General features: G+C 43.8%; 1 protein-coding gene across 1 annotated transcript in view; it reads left to right on the top strand.

The window, feature by feature from the left end:
- PIWIL2 (piwi like RNA-mediated gene silencing 2) overlaps nt 1-20,156 on the top strand; it is an 86,920-nt gene that overhangs the window by 63,732 nt on the left and 3,032 nt on the right. Inside the window, exons 21-22 of the mRNA XM_065518978.2 lie at nt 18,565-18,818; nt 19,881-19,988. Coding sequence (XP_065375050.1) covers nt 18,565-18,818; nt 19,881-19,988 — 362 coding nt within the window. The remainder of the gene's footprint in view (nt 1-18,564; nt 18,819-19,880; nt 19,989-20,156) is intronic.

Here is a 20,156-nt window from a genome sequence, read left to right on the forward strand (position 1 = left end):
AGAGAGCTGGGTGCAGTGGCTCACACTTGTAGTTACAGGTACTCCGGAGGCTGCGGTGGCAGATCACATGAGCCCAGGAGTTCAAGACGAGCTTGGGTAACATAGTGAGACCCTGTCTCTAAAAATAATAATATTAGTAGAGATTAGAGCATAAATAAATGAAATGGAGACTAGAAAAAGAATCAATGAAGCCAAAAGTTGATTTAAGGAAATAAAATTGACAACCTTTAGCTTAGCCCATTTATGAAAAATAGAAGAATCTGATAACTAAGATCAGGAATGAGAGCGGTAACATTGCCGCTGACCTTACAGAAATGCAGGGATTATAAGAGAATGCTGTGAACAACTATATACCAACAAATTAGATGCCCTAAATGGACAAATCCCTGGAAATACACAAAATACTGAAATTTTGGAATTAGACCATACATTTAAATAAGAAACCAGTTTTGCTTTGTTTTGTTTTTATGAACTTCACCCAAAATAGGAGGAGCACTTCCCTGCTTATACTATGAGGTCAGTATTACCCTGATGCTAAAGCCAAACAAAGCCATCACAAGAAAACTGCAGAAGGATCCAGACTGGAAAAGAAGTAAAACAATGAAAGGAACTTGTATATAGAAAATCCTAAAGAGTACACACATACAATTAGAGCTAATAAATGAGGGCAGCAAGGTTGAAGATACAAGATCAGTACATAATAATCAGTTGTATTTCTGTACACTAGCAATGATCAATCCAAAAATGAAATTCAGAAAACAATTTATGATAGCATAAAAATAAGCTATGTAGGAAAAATTTTTAACAAAAAAGATACTAGGCCAGGTGCGGTGGTGCACACCTGTAATCCCAGCCCTTTGGGAGGCTGAGGTGGGTGGTCACCTGAGGTCAGGAGTTTGGACCAGCCTGACTGACATGGTGAAACCTCGTCTCTACTAAATACAAAATAATAATAATAATAGCTGGGCATGGTGGTGCTTGCCTGTAATCCGAGCTACTTGGGAGGCTGAGACAGGAGAATCGCTTGTACCTGGGAGGCGGAGGTTGCAGTAAGCCGAGATTGTGCCATTGCACTCCAGCATGGGCAATAAGAGCAAAACTCTAAATAAATAAATAAATAATACTAGACATACTGGAAACGACAGAGCATTGTTAAAGAAATTGAAGATGTAGGCCAGGCGCGGTGACTCACGCCTGTAATCCTAGCACTTTGGGAGGCTGAGGCGGGTGGATCACTTGAGGCTGGAATTCAAGACCAGCCTTGCCAACATGGCAAAACCCCATCTCTACTAAAAATACAAGAATTAGCAGGGTGTGGTGGTGCATGCCTGTAATCCCAGCTACTCGGGAGGCTGAGGAAGGAGAATTGCTTAAACCCAGGAGATGGAGGTTGCAGTGAGCCAAGATCATGCCACTGCTACAGCCTGCACGACAGGAGCAAGACTCCATGTCAAAAAAAAAAATATTGGGCCGGACGCAGTGGCTCACGCCTGTAATCCCAGCGCTTTGGGAGGCCAAGACAGGCGGATCATGAGGTTGGGAGATGGAGACCGGATTCCTGGCTAACACGATGAAACCCTATCTCTACTAAAAATAGAAAAAATTAACCAGGTGTGGTGGTGGGCGCCTGTAGTGCCAGCTACTCGGGAGACTGAGGCAGGAGAATGGCGTGAACCTGAAAGGCGGAGCTTGCAGTGAGCAGAGATCGCACCACTGCACTCCAGCCTGGGCGACAGAGCCAGACTGCGTCTCAAAAAAAAAAGAAAAAGAAAAAGAAATTGAAGATCTAAATAAAGGGAAAGACATCTCATGTTTATGGATTGGAAGACAATATTGTTAAGATGCAATATTGGGAAGATTGGGAAGGAGAAAATAAAACTATCTTTGCAGTTTGCATGATTATGTAGAAAATCCCAGGGAACCAACAACAACAAAAAACCTGCTAGAACTAGTAAGCAAGAATTGCAAGGTTGCAGGATACACAGTTATTACACAAAAGTCAGTCTCTTAAAAGTCAGTTCCTTTCCTGTGTGCCAGCAATGAACAATTGGAATTTGAAATTAAAAACAACATTTATGGCCAGGTGTGGTGGCTCAGGCCTGTAATCTCAGCACTTTAGTAGACCGAGGTGGGCGGATCACCGGAAGTCAGGAGTTTGAGACCAGCCTGGCCAACATGGCAAAACCTACTAAAAATGCAAAAAAAACAAAACAAAACAAAACAGCTGGGTGTGGTGGTGCATGCCTGTAATCCCAGCTAATAGGGAGGCTGAGACAGAAGAATTGCCTGAACCCAGGAGGCAGAGGTTGCAGCGAGGCAAGATCACGTCACTGCACTCCAGCCTGGGTGACAGGGCGAGACTCCATCTCAAAAATAAATAAATAAAAACAACATTTATGTATTAGCAGAAAACGATGGAGTACTTTGGTTTAACTCTCCAAATGTGAATCTACAAATGCAACAAGATCCATTGCAAAAGTAACATTTTTTTTGCAGGAGTGGATAAGCAGATATTCAAATTCATATGGAAATGCAAAATCACAGAATAATCAAGAACATCTTTAAAAAGAAGAACAAAGTAGACTCACAGTTTCTAATTTCAGAACTTGCTACAGCGATAAACAAGACTGTGGTAGTAGCATTGAGATAGACTCAAATCAGTGAAGTAAAAATGAGAGTCCAAAAATAAACCCATGTGCCTATGGCTGGTTAACTGATTTTCAGCAAGTTTGCCATTCAGTAGGGGAAAGAATAATGTTTTCAAGAAATGGTACTGGGACTACTGGATATCCACATACACAAGAATGACATTGAAGCTCTTCTTTACACAATATACAAACAGTAACTCCAAATGGATCAAAGACCTAAATGTAGGAATTAAAACTATAAAACTGGTCGAGCGTGGTGGCTCAGGCCTGTAATCCCAGCACTTTGGGAGGCCGAGGCGGGCGGATCACGAGGTCAGATCGAGACCATCCTGGCCAACATGATGAAACCGCATCTCTACTAAAAATACAAAAAAATTAGCTGGGTGTGGTGGCGCATGCCTGTTATCCTAGATACGCAGGAGGCTGAGGCAGGAGCATCACTTGAACCAGGGAGTTGGAGGTTGTGGTGAGCTGAGATCATGCCATTGCACACTCCAGCCTGGCGACAGGTGAGACTCCATCTCAAAAAAACAAAACAAAAAAAACTGTAAAACTGTAGACGATAACATACATGTAAATCTTTGTGACCATCTCTATTAATATTAGGCAACAGTTTATTAGATATGACACTGGAAGCAAAAGCAACCAAAGAAAAAATAGATTTGATCAAAATTAAAAACTTGTGCTTCAAAAGACACTATTAAAGTTAAAAGAGTGTATACAATGGGAGAAGTCATTCATCCAATACATGTAGAAAGGTTCTAGTATCCAGAATATATAAAGAATTCTTACAACTCAACAAGAAAAACACAACCCAATTTTAAAATGGGCAAACATGACTTAGACATTTCTTCAAAGAGTATATACAAATATTAAGCACATGAAAAGAAGCTAAATATCATTTGTCATTAGGGAGTTGGGAATCAAAACCATGAGATGCCACTTCACACCAAAACCAGATAAAGACATTGCAAGAAAGGAAAACTACAGAAAAATCCTCAACAAAACATTAGCAGAATGAGCCTGTGTAAAAAGAATTCTGCATTGAGACTATACTAAGTTAAATAACGCTCCTCCAGATTTATGTCCACCTGGAACCTGTGAATATGATCATATTTGGAAGCAGGGTCTTTGTAGATGTAATCAAATTAAGATGAGGTAAGACCAGATTAGAGTGGGCCCTAAGCCAGTGACGGGTATTATTCTAAGAAGACAGGGATAGGACACAGACAGGGAGAATACCATGGGAAGATGCAGACAAATGGGAGAAGGTGACGGGAAGAAGGAGGCAGAGATTGGAAGAATGTGTCTACAAGCCAGAAATGCCAAGGATTGAGACACCAGAAGCTTGAATAGACAAGGAAAGTTTTTTTATTTCTTTTTTTTTCTGAGACAGTCTTGCTCTGTCACCCAGGCTGGAGTGCAGTGGCATGATCATAGCTTACTACCTCCCAGGCTGAAGCAGTTTTCCCACCTCAGCCTCCTGAGTAGCTGGGTCTACGGGAATGTGCCACCATTTCTGGCTAATTTTTTAATTTTTTTGTAAAGACAGGGTCTCACAGTGTTGCTTAAGCTGGTCTGTAACTCCTGGATTCAAGCAGTTCTCCCGCCTTGCCCTCCCAAAGTGCTGGGGTTATAGGCATGAACCACTGCAGCCTAGCAAAAATTTGTTCATAGCGCCTTTGGGGGAAGCATAGCTCTGCTGATACCTTGGGAACCATCAGAGAATAAATCTTTGCTCTTTTGAGCCACCCAGTTCGTGCTACTTTGTTACAGCAGCCCCAGGAAACTAGTAAAATCACCAAGTGGGTTTTATTCCAGTTACGCAAGGCTGGTTCAACAGTCAAAAATCAGTTAATGCAATCCATCCATCAACAAGCTAAAGAAGAAAAATCGTATGACCACTTCAGTAGATGAAGAAAAATCATTTGACACTCATTCATGATTTAAAAAAAAAAAAAAAAAAGGCCAGGTGCAGTGGCTCACTCCTGTAATCCCAGAACTTTGGGAGGCTGAGGTGGGCGGATCACCTGAGGTCAGGAGTTGGAGACCATCCTGACCAACATGGAAACCCTACTAAACTACTGTTTTTAGTCTCTACTAAAAATACAAAATTAGCTGGGCATGGTGGTGCATGCCTGTAATCCCAGCTACTCAGGAGGCTGAGGCAAGAGAATCACTTAAACCTGGGAGGCGGAGGTTGCAGTGATCCGAGATTGTGCCATTGCGCTCCAGCCTGGGCAACAAGAGTGAAACTCCATCTCAAAAAAAAAAAAAAAAAACGGATTCCCAGCAAATTGGGAATAGAGGGGAACTTCATCAGTTTGATTTAAAAATCTACAAAAAATCTACAGCTAACATCATACTTAATTGTGAAAAACTAGATGCTTTCCCCCTAAGATAGATGCTATAGTCTTTATGACTACTTTTAATCAACTTCATGCTGGAAGTCCTAGCTAATGCAGTAAGAAAAGGAAATTAAAGCCTTGCAGATGGGGAAGGAGAAAACAAAACTATCTTTACAGATAGCCTGATTGTCTATGTAGAAAATCCCAAGAAACCAACAACAAAAAAAACCCTGCTAGAATTAGTAAGTGAGAATTGCAAGGTTGTAGGATACACAGTTATACAAAAGGCTATTGCTTAAAAAAAAAAAAAAAAAAAAGTCAATTTCATTTCTGTGTACCAACAATGAACAATCAGAATTTGAAATTTTAGATGATACATGTTTGTATTAGCAGAAGAAAATGGAGTGCTTTGGTTTCAGCCTAAACAAATTACATACAAGATGTAGACATGGAAAACTACAAAACTGATAAAAAAATCAAAGAATATCTAAAAAATGGAGAGAGATTCTGTATTCATTGATAGGAAGACTCAATATCATTAGGATGTCAATTCTTCCCAACTTTGATTGCTAGATTCAATGCAATCTTACTCAAAATCCCAGCAAGTGATTTTGTGGATATCAACAAACTTGATTCTAAGGTTTATATGGAGAGGTAAAGACACAGGATAGCCAACACAGTACTGCAGAGGTCTGATGCTGCCCAGCCTAAAGACTTACTGTAAAAACTACGGTAATCAAGATTGTGTGGTATGATGAAAAGACAGCTAAGTGGAACAGAATAGAAAGCCCAGAAATAGACCCACACAAATATAGTCAAGTGATTTTTGATAAAGGAACAAAGGCAAGTCAGTGGAAAAGCAGTGGTCTTTTCAAAAAATGGTGCTGGAACAAGTAGCCACCTACATGCAAAAAACTCCATGCATAGACCATACACCTTTTGCAAAAACTAAAATTATAGACATATGTTTAAAATGCAAAACTATAAAACTTATAGAAAACATAGAAAATCTAGGTGACTTTGAGTTTGGTGGTTACTTTTTAGGTATGATGTCAAAAGCCCATGAAAGGAAAAATTGATAAATTTTCATCGAAAATTCATCGAAATTAAAAACTGCTGGGAAACACTGATAAGAGAATGAAACGACAAGCCATGGTTAGGAGGAAATATTTGCAAAACACGTATCTGATGAAGAACTGATATAAAGTATACAAAGAACTCTTAAAACTCAACAGTAAGAAAATGAACAACCCAATTAGAAAATGAGCAAAAGACCTGAACAGACATCTCACCAAAGTGTATAGATAGGTAAGGACAGGTGTGGTGGTTCACGTCTGTAATCCCAGCACTTTGGGAGGATGAGGCAGGCAGATCACGAGGCCAGGAGTTTGAGGCCAGCCTGAGCAACGTGGTGAAACCCCATCTCTACTAAAAATACGGCTGGGCGCGGTGGCTCACACCTGCAATCCCAGCACTTTGGGAGGGGCTGAGGTGGGCTGATCACCTGAGGTAGGGAGTTCCAAGACCAACCTGACCAACATGGAGAAACCCCGTCTCTACTAAAAATACAAAATTAGCCAGGCGTGGTGGCGCATGCCTGTAATCGCAGCTACTCAGGAAGGCTGAGGCAGGAGAATCGCTTGAACCTGAGAGGCAGAGGCTGCGGTGAGCCGAGATTGTACCATTGCATTCCAGCCTGAGCAACAAGAGTGAAACTCCATCTCAAGAAAAAAAAAAAAAAAAAAAAGGCCAGGCATGGTGTCACATGTCTGTAATCAATCCCAGCTACTCAGGAGGCTGAGGCAGGAGAATCGCTTGAACCAAGGAGGCAGAGGTTGCAGTGAGCTGAGATTGCACCGCTGCACTCCAAGCTGGATGATAGAGCGAGACTCCATCTCAAAAATAGAGAGATGGCAAATTAGCATACAAGCAGATGTTCAATATCACATGCCCTTAGGGAACTGCAAATTAAAACAATGAGATACCACTACACACCTGTAAATGACCAGAATTCAAAAACTGGTAATGCCAAATGCTGGTGAGGGTGTGGAGCCACGGGAACACTCATTCACTGCTGGTGAGAATGAAAGTGGTACAACCACTTTGGAAAACAGTTTGGCAGCTAATTACTAAACTAGATATGTGCTTACATACACTTACCAGCAGTCACGCTCCTTGATGTTTTCCCAAATAAGTTGAAAACTTAACGCCCACACAAAAACTTGCACGTGAATGTTTATAGCAACTTTATTCATTATTGCCAGAACTTGGAAACAGAAATGTCCTTCAGTAGGTGAGTGGATAAACTGTCATGCATCCAAAGGAATATTAATTGTGTTAAAAGAGATAAGCCATTGAGCCATGAAAAGACATGGAGGAATCTTAAATACATATTGCTCAGTGAAAGATGGTAATCTGAAAAGGCTATATATGATTCCAGCCATATGATAAATGGCATTCTAGAAAAGGCACAAATGTGGAGACAGTAAAAAGTGACTGTCAGTGGTTTGGGAGGGGAAGAAAGGAATAGGTGGCACACAGGACTTTTAGGGCAGTGAAACTAACATTATGTATTTGTCAAAACCCATAGAACTGTACAACACATATGTAAACTGGACTATTGTTAAAGTGTCAACATTTAGTAATCAGTTGTAGCAAATGTACTGTAATGCAATATGATAACAAAAGGGGAAGCTGTTTATGGATGGGAATAGGAGGTGGGAGGAGGGCATAGGGAACTCTGTACTATTGCCTCAGGTTTTCTTGTAAACTTGAAAATTCCTCTAAAAAATAGTCTCTTAATTTAAGAACGCACGGACACAGCATAAGGTACCACATCATAGGCACGAGGATGTCAAAAATTTAAAAGAGGCCAGGCATGATGGCTCATGCCCGTAATCCCAGCTCTTTGTGAGGTCAAGGTGGGAGGATTGCTTGTGCCCAGGAGTTTGAGACTGCCTGGGCCACATAGGTCGACCCCTATCTCTACAAAAATAAAAAATGGCTGGGTGCGGTGGCTCACGACTGTAATCCCAACACTTTGGGAGTCCGAGGTGGGTGGATCATGAGATCAAGAGATGGAGACCATCCTGGCCAACATGGTGAAACCCCGTCTCTACTAAAAATACAAAAAGTAGCTGGGCATGGTGGTAGACGTCTGTAGTCCCAGCTACTCGGGATGCTAAGGCAGGAGAATGGCATGAACTTGGGAGGCAGAGCTTGCAGTGAGCCGAGATCGTGCCATTGTGCTCCAGCCTGGGTGACAGAGCGAGACTCCGTCTCAAAAAAATAAATTAAATAAATAAATAAATAATGAAAATAAATTACCTGGGCATGATGGTGCACATCTGTGGGCCCAGCTACTCAGAAGGCTGAAGTGGGAAGATGAGCCCGGGAGGTCAAGGCTGCAGTGAGCTGCGATTGTGCTGCTGCCCTCCAGCCTTGGTGACAGAGTAAGATCTTTTAAAAGAAAAGATTAAGTAGCCGGGCGCGGTGGCTCACGCCTGTAATCCCAGCACTTTGGGAGGCCGAGGTTGGTGGCTCACGAGGTCAGGAGTTCAAGACCAGCCTGGCCAAGATGGTGAAACCCCGTCTCTACTAAAAAATACAAAAAAATTAGCTGGGCATGGTGGCACACACCTGTAATCCCAGTTACTCCGGAGGCTGAGGCAGAGAATTGCTTAAAAACCTGGAGGGGCAGAGGATAAAATTTAAAAGACAAGTAATAAAAGTGTTGTCCAGGACATGGAGAAATTGGAAACTTCATAGATTGGTAATGGGATTGTAAAATAGTGCAGCTGCTTTGGAAAACAGTTGGGCAGTTCCTTAAAAAGTTAAACATGCCGGGCCTGGAGGTGCAAGCCTGTGGTCCCAGCTACTCTTAAAGATAAGGTGGGAGGGTCACTTGAACCCAGGAGTTTAAGGCTGTAGTGTGTGATGATCACACCTGTAAATAGCCACAGTACTCCAACTAGGGCAACATAGACTCCATATGTAAAATAAAATAAAAATCAAAGTTAAACAGATTTACCACATGACCCAAGAATTCTAGTCCTAGGTGTGTACCCAAGAAAATTGAAAACATAAGTCCACACAAAAACTTATACACAGATGTTCATAGCAACATTATTCATAATGACCAGAAATTGAAATAATACAAATGGGCCAGGTGCAGTGACTCACATCTATAATCCCAACACTTTGGGAGGCTGAGGCAGGCGGATCACTTGAGGCCAGGGGTTTGAGACCAACCTGGGCAACATGGCGAAGCCGCATCTCTACCAAAAATACAAAAACAATCAGCCAGGCATGGTAGTGTGCATCCGTAATCTCAGCTACTAGGGAGGCTGAGGCAAGAGAATCGCTTGAACCTGGAAGGCAGAGGTTGCAGTGAGCTGAGATCACACCACTGCACTCCAGCCTGGGCGACAGAGCAAGACTCTGTCTCAAAAATAAAATGAAATTTTAAAAATCCACAAATGTCCACAGACTGATGAATGGACAAAATGTGACATATGCATACAATGGAATATTATTCTGTAATAAGGAATGAAGGACTGAGACATACTACAACATGGATGAACTGTGAAAACAGTATGTTCAGTCAAATTATTTAAACATAAACCGTGGCTGGGCGCGGTGGCTCAAGCCTGTAATCCCAGCACTTTGGGAGGCCGAGACGGGCGGATCACGAGGTCAGGAGATCGAGACCATCCTGGCTAACAAGGTGAAACCCTGTCTCTACTAAAAAATACAAAAAACTAGCAGGGCAAGGTGGCGGGCGCCTGTAGTACCAGCTACTCGGGAGGCTGAGGCAGGAGAATGGCGTGAACCCCGGAGGCAGAGCTTGCAGTGAGCCGAGATCCAGCCACTGCACTCCAGCCTGGGTGACAGAGCAAGACTCGGTCTCAAAAAAAAACATAAACCATTTATGATTTTATTTGTGTAGTATAGTCCAACCCATGAAGACAAAACACATTAGTAGGTTCCAGGAGTCAAGGAGGCACTGGGGGAGTGACTGCCAGTAGATATGGGATTATCTTTCGGGGTGGTGAATATGGTTTTTTTTTTTTTGAGATGGAGTCTCACTCTCTCCCCCAGGCTGGAGTGCAGTGGCTCAATCTCCGCTCACTGCAAGCTCCGCCTCCTGGGTTCATGCCATTCTCCTGCCTCAGCCTCCTGAGTAGCTGGGACTACAGGCGCCCATCACTACGCCCGGCTAATTTTTTGTATTTTTTTTTTGTTAGTAGAGACAGGGTTTCACCGTGTTAGTCAGGATGGTCTTGATCTCCTGACCTCGTGATCTGCCCACCTCGGCCTCCCAAAGTACTGGAATTACAGGTGTGAGCCACTAGGCCCAGCCGGAGTGATGAATATGTTCTAAAATTGAATAGTGGTGATGGTTTCAAAATTCTGAAAGTATAAAAAAACTTTGAATTGTATAGTTTAAGTGGATGAGTTTGGCCAGGCATGCTGGCTCACATCTGTAATCCCAGAGCTTTGGGAGGCCAAAGTGTGAGTATTGCTTGAGGCCAGGAGTTGAAAGCTGTAGTGAGCTATGATCACACCACTGTACTCAGGCCTGGGCGACAGAGTGAGACTTTGTCTCTAAATATAATAATAGTAAAGTAAATAAAAGGATGAGTTTTATGGTATATCAAACTATATTTCAGTGAAGCTGTTCAAAGTAAAAAGCACTCCTCAACCTGACAGCTTTTTAGTTCCCATGGTGGAATCAGCAGCCCTGCCAGGGAAGAATGCCTTCACATGCTTGGGTGATTTCCCCTGGGCCCCGTCCTTCCTCCTCTGATGCTGTGCCGCATCTAAGGCCTTCACAACACTACATGTTTTCATATTTTGTCCAGCTTTTCCACATGTCCTGAGTTGTGGGGCTTCTCAGAATTCATGGTTCACCACCTGAAGCCCCCCAGATAATCTTAAGCTCACATGTGATTTATTTAATTTAATATCTATATTTAGATTTGTATCTCTAGTTCAGGAGTTCTCAAAATGTTTGATATTAGGGCCCCTTTATATTCTTAAATTTTATTGAAGGCCCCCAAAGAGTTTTTATTTATATGGATACATATCTGTCAATAATTAGCATATTAGAAGGTAAAATTTTCAATGTTTATTAACTTACTTAGAAATCACAATAAGCCAGGCATAGTGGTGCATGCCTGTAGTTTCAGCTACTCAGGAGGCTGAGGTGGTAGGATCTTTTGAGTTCAGGAGTTTGAAACCGGCTTGGGCAACATAGCAAGACCCATCTCTAAGGAAAATTTTTAGTTGGCAAAGTGGCTCGTGGCTGTAATCCCAGCACATTGGGAGGCTGACGTAGGAGGAGCACTTGAGCCCAGGAGTTCAAGACCAGCCTGGACAACATAGTGAGACCTCATATGTATAAAAAATTGTTTAGGTTAGCTGGTCATGGTAGTATATCCCTGTAGTCTCAGCTACTCAGGAGGCTGAGGTTGGAGGATTGCTTGAGTTTAGGACGTTAAGACTGCGTGAGCCATCATCACACCATTTTACTCCAACCTGGGCAACAGAGCAAGACCTTGTCTCAATCAATCAATCAATCAATCAATCAATTCAGCATGTTAACAGATTTTTTTTTTTTTTTTTGAGATGGAGTCTCATTCTGTCGCCCAGGCTGGAGTGCAGTGGTGCGCTCTCAGCTCACTGCAAGCTCCGCCTCCCGGGTTCACACCATTCACCTGCCTCAGCCTCCCGAGTAGCTGGGACTATAGGCACTTGCCACCGTGCCCGGCTAGTATTTTTGTATTTTTTTTTTTAGTAGAGATGGGGTTTCACCGTGTTAGCCAGGATGGTCTCGATCTCCTGACCTCGTGATCCACCCACCTTGGCCTCCCAAAGTGCTGGGATTACAGGCGTGAGCCACTGCTGCCGGCCTTTTTTTTTTTTTTTTTTTTTTTTTTTTTTTGAGATGGAGTCATGCTCTGTTGCCCAGGCTGGAGAGCAGTGGTGTGATCTTGGCTCACTGCACCCTCTGCCTCTTGGGTTTAAGTGATTCTCCTACCTCAGCCTCCCGAGTAGCTGGGATTACAGGCACCCGCCACCATGTCTGTCTAATTTTTGTATTTTTAGTAGAGTTGGGGTTTCGCCATGTTGGCCAGGCCAGTCTCGAACTCAAGCTGGTGACCTCAGGTGATCTGCCCACCTCGGCCTCCTAGAGTGCTGGGATTACAGGCGTGAGCCACCGTGCCCGGCCAACCCATTCTTTTTTTTTTTTTTTTTTTTTTTGAGACGGAGTCTTGCTTTGTCACCCAGGCTGGAGTGCAGTGGCACAATCTCCACTCACTGCAAGCTCCGCTTCCCGGGTTCACACCATTCTCCTGCCTCAGCCTCCCGTGTAGCTGGGACTACAGGCGCCTGCCACCACGCCCGGCTCATTTTTTTTTAAATGTATTTTTAGTAGAGACGGGGTTTCACCGTGTTAGCCAGGATGGTCTCGATCTCCTGACCTCGTGATCCGCCCGTCTTGGCCTCCCAAAGTGCTGGGATTACAGGCGTGAGCCACCGCGCCCAGTCCCAACCCATTCTTTATGCCTTTTCCTGACACATTTCTCCCTCTAGGGAGCAAATCTCTTACATTCCTCTGTTGCCAAAGCATTTTATTTATATCTTTATTATGTTATTTATAATGAGGGCATTTACTTTATGTATCTGCCTCCCTGCCTCCCCTTTTTGAGTTCTGTGAGGATCTGGATTGTATTAAAATAATGTTTTAGCTGAGCGCGGTGGCCCACGCCTGTAATAATCCCAGCACTTTTGGAGGCTGAGACAGTGAGGCACATCACTTGAGGTCAGGAGTTCGAGACCGGCCTGGGCAACATGGCAAAACCCCATCTCTACTAAAAATACAAAAATTAGCCAAGCATGATGGCGGGTGTCTGTAATCCCAGCTACTCAGGGAGCTGAGGCAGGAGAATCACTTGAACCTGGGAGGCGGAGGTTGCAGTGAGCCTAGATCATGCCATTGCATTCTAGCCTGGGTGACTGAGCGAGACTCCATCTCAAAAATAATAATAATGTTTTAATTTTCCGAGATAAATACAATGGCTCATATCTAGTGGACACGAAGTATTTGTTCTGTGAATGAATAGAGCCACACATAAAAACATCTCAAACACTCAGCAGACATTTTTTGCCTAACTGAGCCTTGCCCAAGGGATACCAAGATTAATAAGCACAGTCTTGCTTTCAAGAGCATTCAATACTTACTGTTTCATGTGTCTACTGAGTACTGAAGTGGTTTTTGTAACATACATTTAGGAGTTCCAACCTGGACAACATATTGAGACTTTGTCTCTACTATAAATAAAAAAATTAGCTGGGTTTGATGGCACATTCCTGTAGTCCCAGCTATCCTTATAGTCCCAGCTGCTCAGGAGGCTGAGTCAGGAGGATCGCTTGAGCCCAGGAGGTTGAGTGATAGAACAAGACCCTGTCTCAAAAAAGGAAAAGAGAAAAAACACGTTTAGGAGTTATGTTTCAGCCTTGTAATTTGTCTTATATTCTGACTCCTCCCTCAACCATAGTTTTATAACTTATAAAATGAAGAAAATAGACTGGATGACCTAGACAGCTTAACATTGTTGATTATTTTTAGATTTTTCAGCTCCTTGATTCCTTTCAGTTCTGTTAGAGGCCTACATAGGGCTGAGTGTGGTACCTTGAACTCGGTGGTTGGTTGGCAAATGTTAAAGAAGGAGGTGATGTCAATAATTACCAAAGTCAAATTTGATTTCTATTTTTCTTTTTTTTTTTTTTTTTGAGACGGAGTCTCGCTCTGCCGCCCAGGCTGGAGTGCAGTGGCCGGATCTCAGCTCACTGCAAGCTCCGCCTCCCGGGTTCACGCCATTCTCCTGCCTCAGCCTCCCAAGTAGCTGGGACTACAGGCGCCCGCCACCGCGCCCGGCTAGTTTTTTGTATTTTTTAGTAGAGACGGGGTTTCACCGTGTTAGCCAGGATGGTCTCGATCTCCTGACCTCGTGATCCACCCGTCTCGGCCTCCCAAAGTGCTGGGATTACAGGCTTGAGCCACCGCGCCCGGCCTTTTTTTTTTTTTTTTTGAGATGGAATCTCACTCTGTCACCCAGGCTGGAGTGCAGAGGCACAAACTCCGCTCACTGCAACCTCTGTCCTCCGGGTTCAAGCGATTTTTCTGCCTCAACCACCCAAGCTGGGATTACATAGGTGCACGCCACCATGCCTGGCTCATTTTTGTATTTTTAGTAGAGATGGGGTTTCACCATGTTGCCCAGGCTGGTCTCAAACTCCTGACCTCATGTGATCCGCCTGCCTTAGCCTCCCAAAGTGCTGGGATTACAGGCATGAGCCACACTGTGCCCGGCCCTCTATTTCTCACTCTGTTGATTTTTTAAGTCCCTTCTTTGTGCTTCAGCATATCTGTATATCCTTGATGTAGCTCAGTCTCAACTTTTGTGTACAGTATATATACATATATATATGTGTATATATATTAAGATTTTACTTTATCCCTTTTAACAATCCTGAGAAGGTGAGGGGATCATTTTTCTTCACTTTTCAACTGAAGAAACTGAGTCCTGAAGGTCATAGCTAAAGGAGCAGCAGAGTCAGACTCAGTCCCAGGGTCTCCTGATCCAAAATCCAGTGTACTGTCTGTTTCCTTGTCTGTCAAATGAGGGTTTCTTCCAGATCTGAGCTCCTGGGTTATCTACCTTTTAACACAGCGAGTCAGTTAGTAGTCTTTGGGAATTAACAGGAACTGGTAACTTGAGCAGAATAGAAATTGGCAAGATCCTGCAGAGTCTCAGAGGACTGGTGAGAAGGTGGAGCCCCAGGCTGGAAAATGGGCATGATTCAGGCTAACTCCTGGGGTTTCAGAAGCAGGGGCCTGAAGGGGTACTGCCACTGAAGGGTCAAACTCCACTGTTTTTCATTCCCTACTCAAGATGGAGAGCAAGGGAGGAGCAGTCTGTTGGTGTGGCTTGAGTCATCTACACATCCTTTGGTTAGTGAAGTGGTTCTCAACTGGGAGCAATTTTGTCCTCCCAGCGGGTGATATATAAAGGCATTTTTTGTTATAAGGGTAAGAGATTGCTCCTGGCATTTAGTGGATAGAGGCCAGGGATGATGTTAAATGTGGATTCTGCAGTGCACAGGACAGCCCTCTAGGATGAAGAATTATCCACCCACAAATGTCAGTAGTGGTGACAGGTTGGGAAGCCTTGGGTTGGGTTAGGGCACGTTAACTAATAGTCCCACCAGACAGGAGGAAACTCAAGTGCTATTACTGAGAAAACATGGAGTAGATGCTGGAAAGCCAAAAAACAATTTTAAAGGTACTTCAGGCCAGGTGTGGTATCTCACACCTGTAATCTGAGCACTTTGGGAGGCCAAGGCAGGCATATCACTGAGTCCAGGAGTTTGAGACTAGCCTGGGCAACATGGTGAAACCTCTGTCTCTACAAAAAATACAAAAGTTAGCTAGGCATGGTGGCACACACTTATAGTCCCAGCTACTCAGGAGGCTGAGGCAGGAGGGATGGCTTGAGCCCGGGAGGTGAAAGTTGCAGTGAGCAGAGATGGTGCCACTGCACTCCAGCCTGGGCAAGAGAGTGACACCCCATCTCAAAAAAATAAAGGTATCATAAACTGGGGCAATCTGAGACTGTGAGGATGAATTACATACTTGTAAATGTAGTGCTTGAGGCTTCTTAGGAAAGGGGGTCATTAATAAAATATTTGAAATTCTGGGCCAGAAGTGGTGGCTCATTCCTGTAATCTCAGCACTTTGGGAGGCTGAGGGAGGAGGATAACCTGAGACCAGGAATTTGAGACCAGCCTGGGCAACATAGTGAGAACCGTCTCTAAAATTTTTTTTTTTTTTTTTTTTTTTTTTGAGACAGAGTCTTGCTCTGTCGCCCAGGCTGGAGTGCCGTGGCGTGATCTCGGCTGACTGCAAGCTCCACCTCCTGGGTTCACACCATTCTCCCGCCTCAGCCTCCCGAGTAGCTGGGACTACAGGTACCAGCCACAATGCCCGGCTAATTTTTTCATATGTTTAGTAGAGACAGAGCTTCACTGTGTGTTAGCCAGGATGGTCTTGATCTCCTGGCCTTGTGATCCGCCCATCTCGGCCTCCCAAAGTTCTAAATGTTTTAAAATAAAATTAGGTCGGGCGCAGTAGCTCATGCTTGTAATCCCAGCACTTTGGGAGGCCAAGGTAGGCGGATGACCTGAGGTCAGGAGTTTGAGACCAGCCTGCCCAACATGGCAAAACCCCGTCTCTGCTAAGAATACAAAAATTAGCCAGGCATGGTGGTGCACACCTGTAGTCCCAGCTAGTCCCGGCTACTTGAGAGGCTGAGGACCAAGAATTGCATGAACCCGGGAGGCAGAGATTTCAGTAAGTCAAGATTGCGTCACTGCACTCCAGCCTGGGCAACAGAGCGAGACTCTGTTTCAAAAAAAATTAATTGATTTAATTAACTGGCATAGCGACAAGCACCTGTAGTTCCAACTACTTGACAGGCTGAGGCAGGAGAATCTCTTGAGCTTAGGAGTTTGAAGCTGCAGTGGCTATCATTGCACCACTGCAGTCTAACCTGAGCAACAGAGTGAGACCTCAATTATTAAAAAAAAAAAAAAACAAGAAAAAATTGAAACTCAGAACTTTGTAAAGGGATTCTAAGTGCTTATTTTTTAAAAGTATTCTTGGAAATCACATTTTCTTGTAGTGTAACCTGTAAGGAACAGTGCATACATATATATAATTTATATCTAAACCTAATTCATAATTTAGGTTTTTGGGTGGTTTTTTTTGTTTGTTTTTGTTTTTGTATTTTTTGAGACAGAGTCTCGCTGTGTCACCCAGGCTGGAGTGCAGTGGTGCAATCTCGGGTCACTACAACCTCCACCTCCCATGTTCAAGCAATTCTCCTGCCTCAGCCCCCTGAGTAGCTGGGACTATAGATGTGCACCACCACACCTGACTAATTTTTGTATTTTTAGTAGAGACGAGAGTTTCACCATGTTGGCCAGGGTGGTCTTGAACTCCTGACCTCAGGCGGTCCACCCACTTTGGTCTCCCAGAGTGCTGGGATTACAGGCATGAGCCACTTGTGCCCAGCCCATAATTTAGGTTTTTGAGGGTAAGTGTGAACACAAACTTAGAATGAACCACACTCCACTAGAATCAAAACCAAATTAAATTAAAGCACTTTTAAAGGGAACTTCCATTTTAAGTTGAACTGAACTTATCCTCTTGAATTTATTTTATTTTATTTTTTTTCGAGATGGAGTTTCACTCTTGTTACAATCTCAGCTTGCTGCAACCTCCACCTCCTGGGTTCAAGTGACTCTCCTGCCTCAGCCTCCCAAGTAGCTGAGATTACAGGTGCTCGCCACCATGCCTGCCTACTTTTTGTATTTTTAGTAGAGACGGGATTTCAGCATGTTGGCCAGGCTGGTCTTGAACTCCTGACCTCAAGTAATCCACCCACCTTGGCCTCCCAATGTGCTGGGATTACAGGCGTGAGCCACCGTGCCAGGCCCTTCTTGAATTATTGAAGTTGAACACCTGCCGGGCGTGGTGGCTCACGCCTGTGATCCCAGCACTTTGGGAGGCCAAGGCCGGTGGATCATGAGGTCAGGAGATCGAGACCATCCTGGCTAACGCAGTGAAACCCCATCTCTACTAAAAATACAAAAAATTAGCTGGGCATGATGGTGGGTGCCTGTAGTCCCAGCTATTCTGGAGGCTGAGGCAGGAGAATGGCGTGAACCCGGGAGGCGGAGCTTGTAGTGAGCCGAGATCGCGCCACTGCACTCCAGCCTGGGCGACAGAGCAAGACTCCGTCTCAAAAAAAAAAAAAAAGAAGAAGTTGAACACAACTAGAACACGATTATATTCCCTAAATGGGGAAAAAAAGTATTCTTCAAATTGATTCAAGCAAGCATTTAATTTAATTTGGACCCATAGACAATTCACATATCTAGCTGTTTGCTCATTACTTAGTTCCAGTAAAAATGTTTCACAGCATACCAGATTGTAGGATAATACTTAGTAAAGGGTCTTTTTACTTGTCAGCAACTTGAGATGTTGCAAATAGGTAAAAATCTGATGGCGGCGGATCTGTGGCATATGTGGTCTTATGTTAGAATTTCTCTAACACTTTACCTCATTCTTTGCCCAGACAGTTATTAGTGTTAAATCCAATAGAAGGAAAATTGATTCAGCCTGTAGTTTTCCCACCATTCCTTTGAACTTGTTTGCATTGTTTGTGGATAAGCTGTATGCGTGTGACTCATAACTTGCTTGTTTTGCTTTCATGTTTTATAACACCTTTGCTGCACCAGGCGTGTTTTACTACCCCAAGGAAGTCTAAAAATGATCAGAAGCTTTTTTTCCCTGCCCTCTAGGCACAGTAGCTTTGAGACTAACTGCAAAAGGATCTGCCCTGACTCCAGGTTGCACAATGTGAGTAGGCCTCTCACTGACTGTGGTCCGTAGCCTGAGGGCCCTGTGAGTCACCACATCCTGGCTGTCATTTCAGGTGAACCACTGTCTACCAGAGAAGATTGTGGTATACCGTGATGGAGTGTCTGATGGCCAACTGAAGACAGTTGCCAACTATGAGATTCCTCAACTACAGAAGTGTTTTGAGGCTTTTGAGAATTATCAGCCCAAGATGGTGGTGTTCGTAGTTCAGAAGAAAATCAGTACTAATCTATATCTGGCTGCTCCTCAGCACTTTGTGACTCCTACTCCTGGAACTGTGGTAGATCATACGATAACAAGCTGTGAGTGGTAAGTGAGTAAAATATGTAGTATTGGAGGAAGAATAAGTTGGAGATGTTATCACTTTCCTGAGTATTGGAATGGGGAGGTTTCCTGGAGAGGTGTGGACTAGAATCTCAGAGATGCTACCATTAAAAGAATGAAGCTTTAAAAAATATTTAAGGGCCTGGCATGGTGGCTCACACCTGTAATCCCAACACTTTGGGAGGCCGAGGCTGGTAGATCACCTGAGGTCAGGAGTTCAAGACCAGCCTGGCCAACATGGCAAAACCCTGTCTACTAAAAATACAAAAATTAACCATGTGTGATGGTGTGTGCCTGTAATCCCAGCTACTCAGGAGATTGAGACAGGAGAATCACTTGAACCCAGGAGGCAGAGGTTGCAGTAAGCTCAGATCAGGCTACTGTAATCCAGCCTGGGCAACAGAAAGAGACTCTGTCTCAAAACAAAAAAAGATTTTAAAACAAGAAAGCTTTTACCTGTTAAGTGTAAAGTTGAGCATACATTGTTTTGCTAAGATAGTGTATGCTTAACTTCTAAAGGTAGATAAGGGAGTTTCTACCACCATTTTTTTTTTTCTTTTTTTCCTTTTTGAGGCAGGGTCTCACTTTGTTGTCCAAGCTGGAGTGCAATGATGTGATCTCAGCTTACTGCAGCCTCAACCTCCTTAGGCCCAGGTGATCCTTCCACCTCAGCCTCCTGAGTAGCTGGGACATTAGGCGTATGCCCAACTAATTTTTGTATTTTTTGTAGAATTAGGGTCTTGCCGTGTTGCCCAGACTGGTCTTGAACTCCCGGGCTCAAGGAATCTGCCTGCCTCAGCCTTCCAAAGTGCTAGGATTATAGGCGTGAGTCACTGCACCCAGCCTGCTACCAGCACCACCATTCTTCAGTAGCCTCTTGAGTCAGGAGACCTGGGTTCTAATCCTGGCCTGGCCTCTGTGTCCTTGGTCCAGTCATTTGACCTCTCTGAGCCTTAGTTGAAGGAGCTAGAATGATCTCCAGGATCTTTGCCAGCTCTGTCTGGCCAAATCTGACCATATCACTGATTTGTGGTTTTTCCTTCCTAGGGTGGATTTCTACCTTCTTGCCCATCATGTACGGCAGGGCTGTGGCATTCCTACGCATTATGTCTGTGTTCTCAACACTGCAAACCTGAGCCCTGATCATATGCAGAGGTGGGCCCGTCAGTAACTTACTCTTACTCTTTCTTAAATAATTTCGGCGTGCTAGCTAAGATGGATTCACTCTTCACCCTCAAATACATTTACCTCTTGATTTTCTTTTTCATATCTGTGACAATACTGGTGTCTTTTTGAGGAGTGATTAGAAATCCTGGTTTTATA

The sequence above is a fragment of the Macaca fascicularis genome, chromosome 8, assembly GCF_037993035.2.
Source record: "Macaca fascicularis isolate 582-1 chromosome 8, T2T-MFA8v1.1".
Classification (NCBI taxonomy): Eukaryota; Metazoa; Chordata; class Mammalia; order Primates; family Cercopithecidae; genus Macaca; species Macaca fascicularis.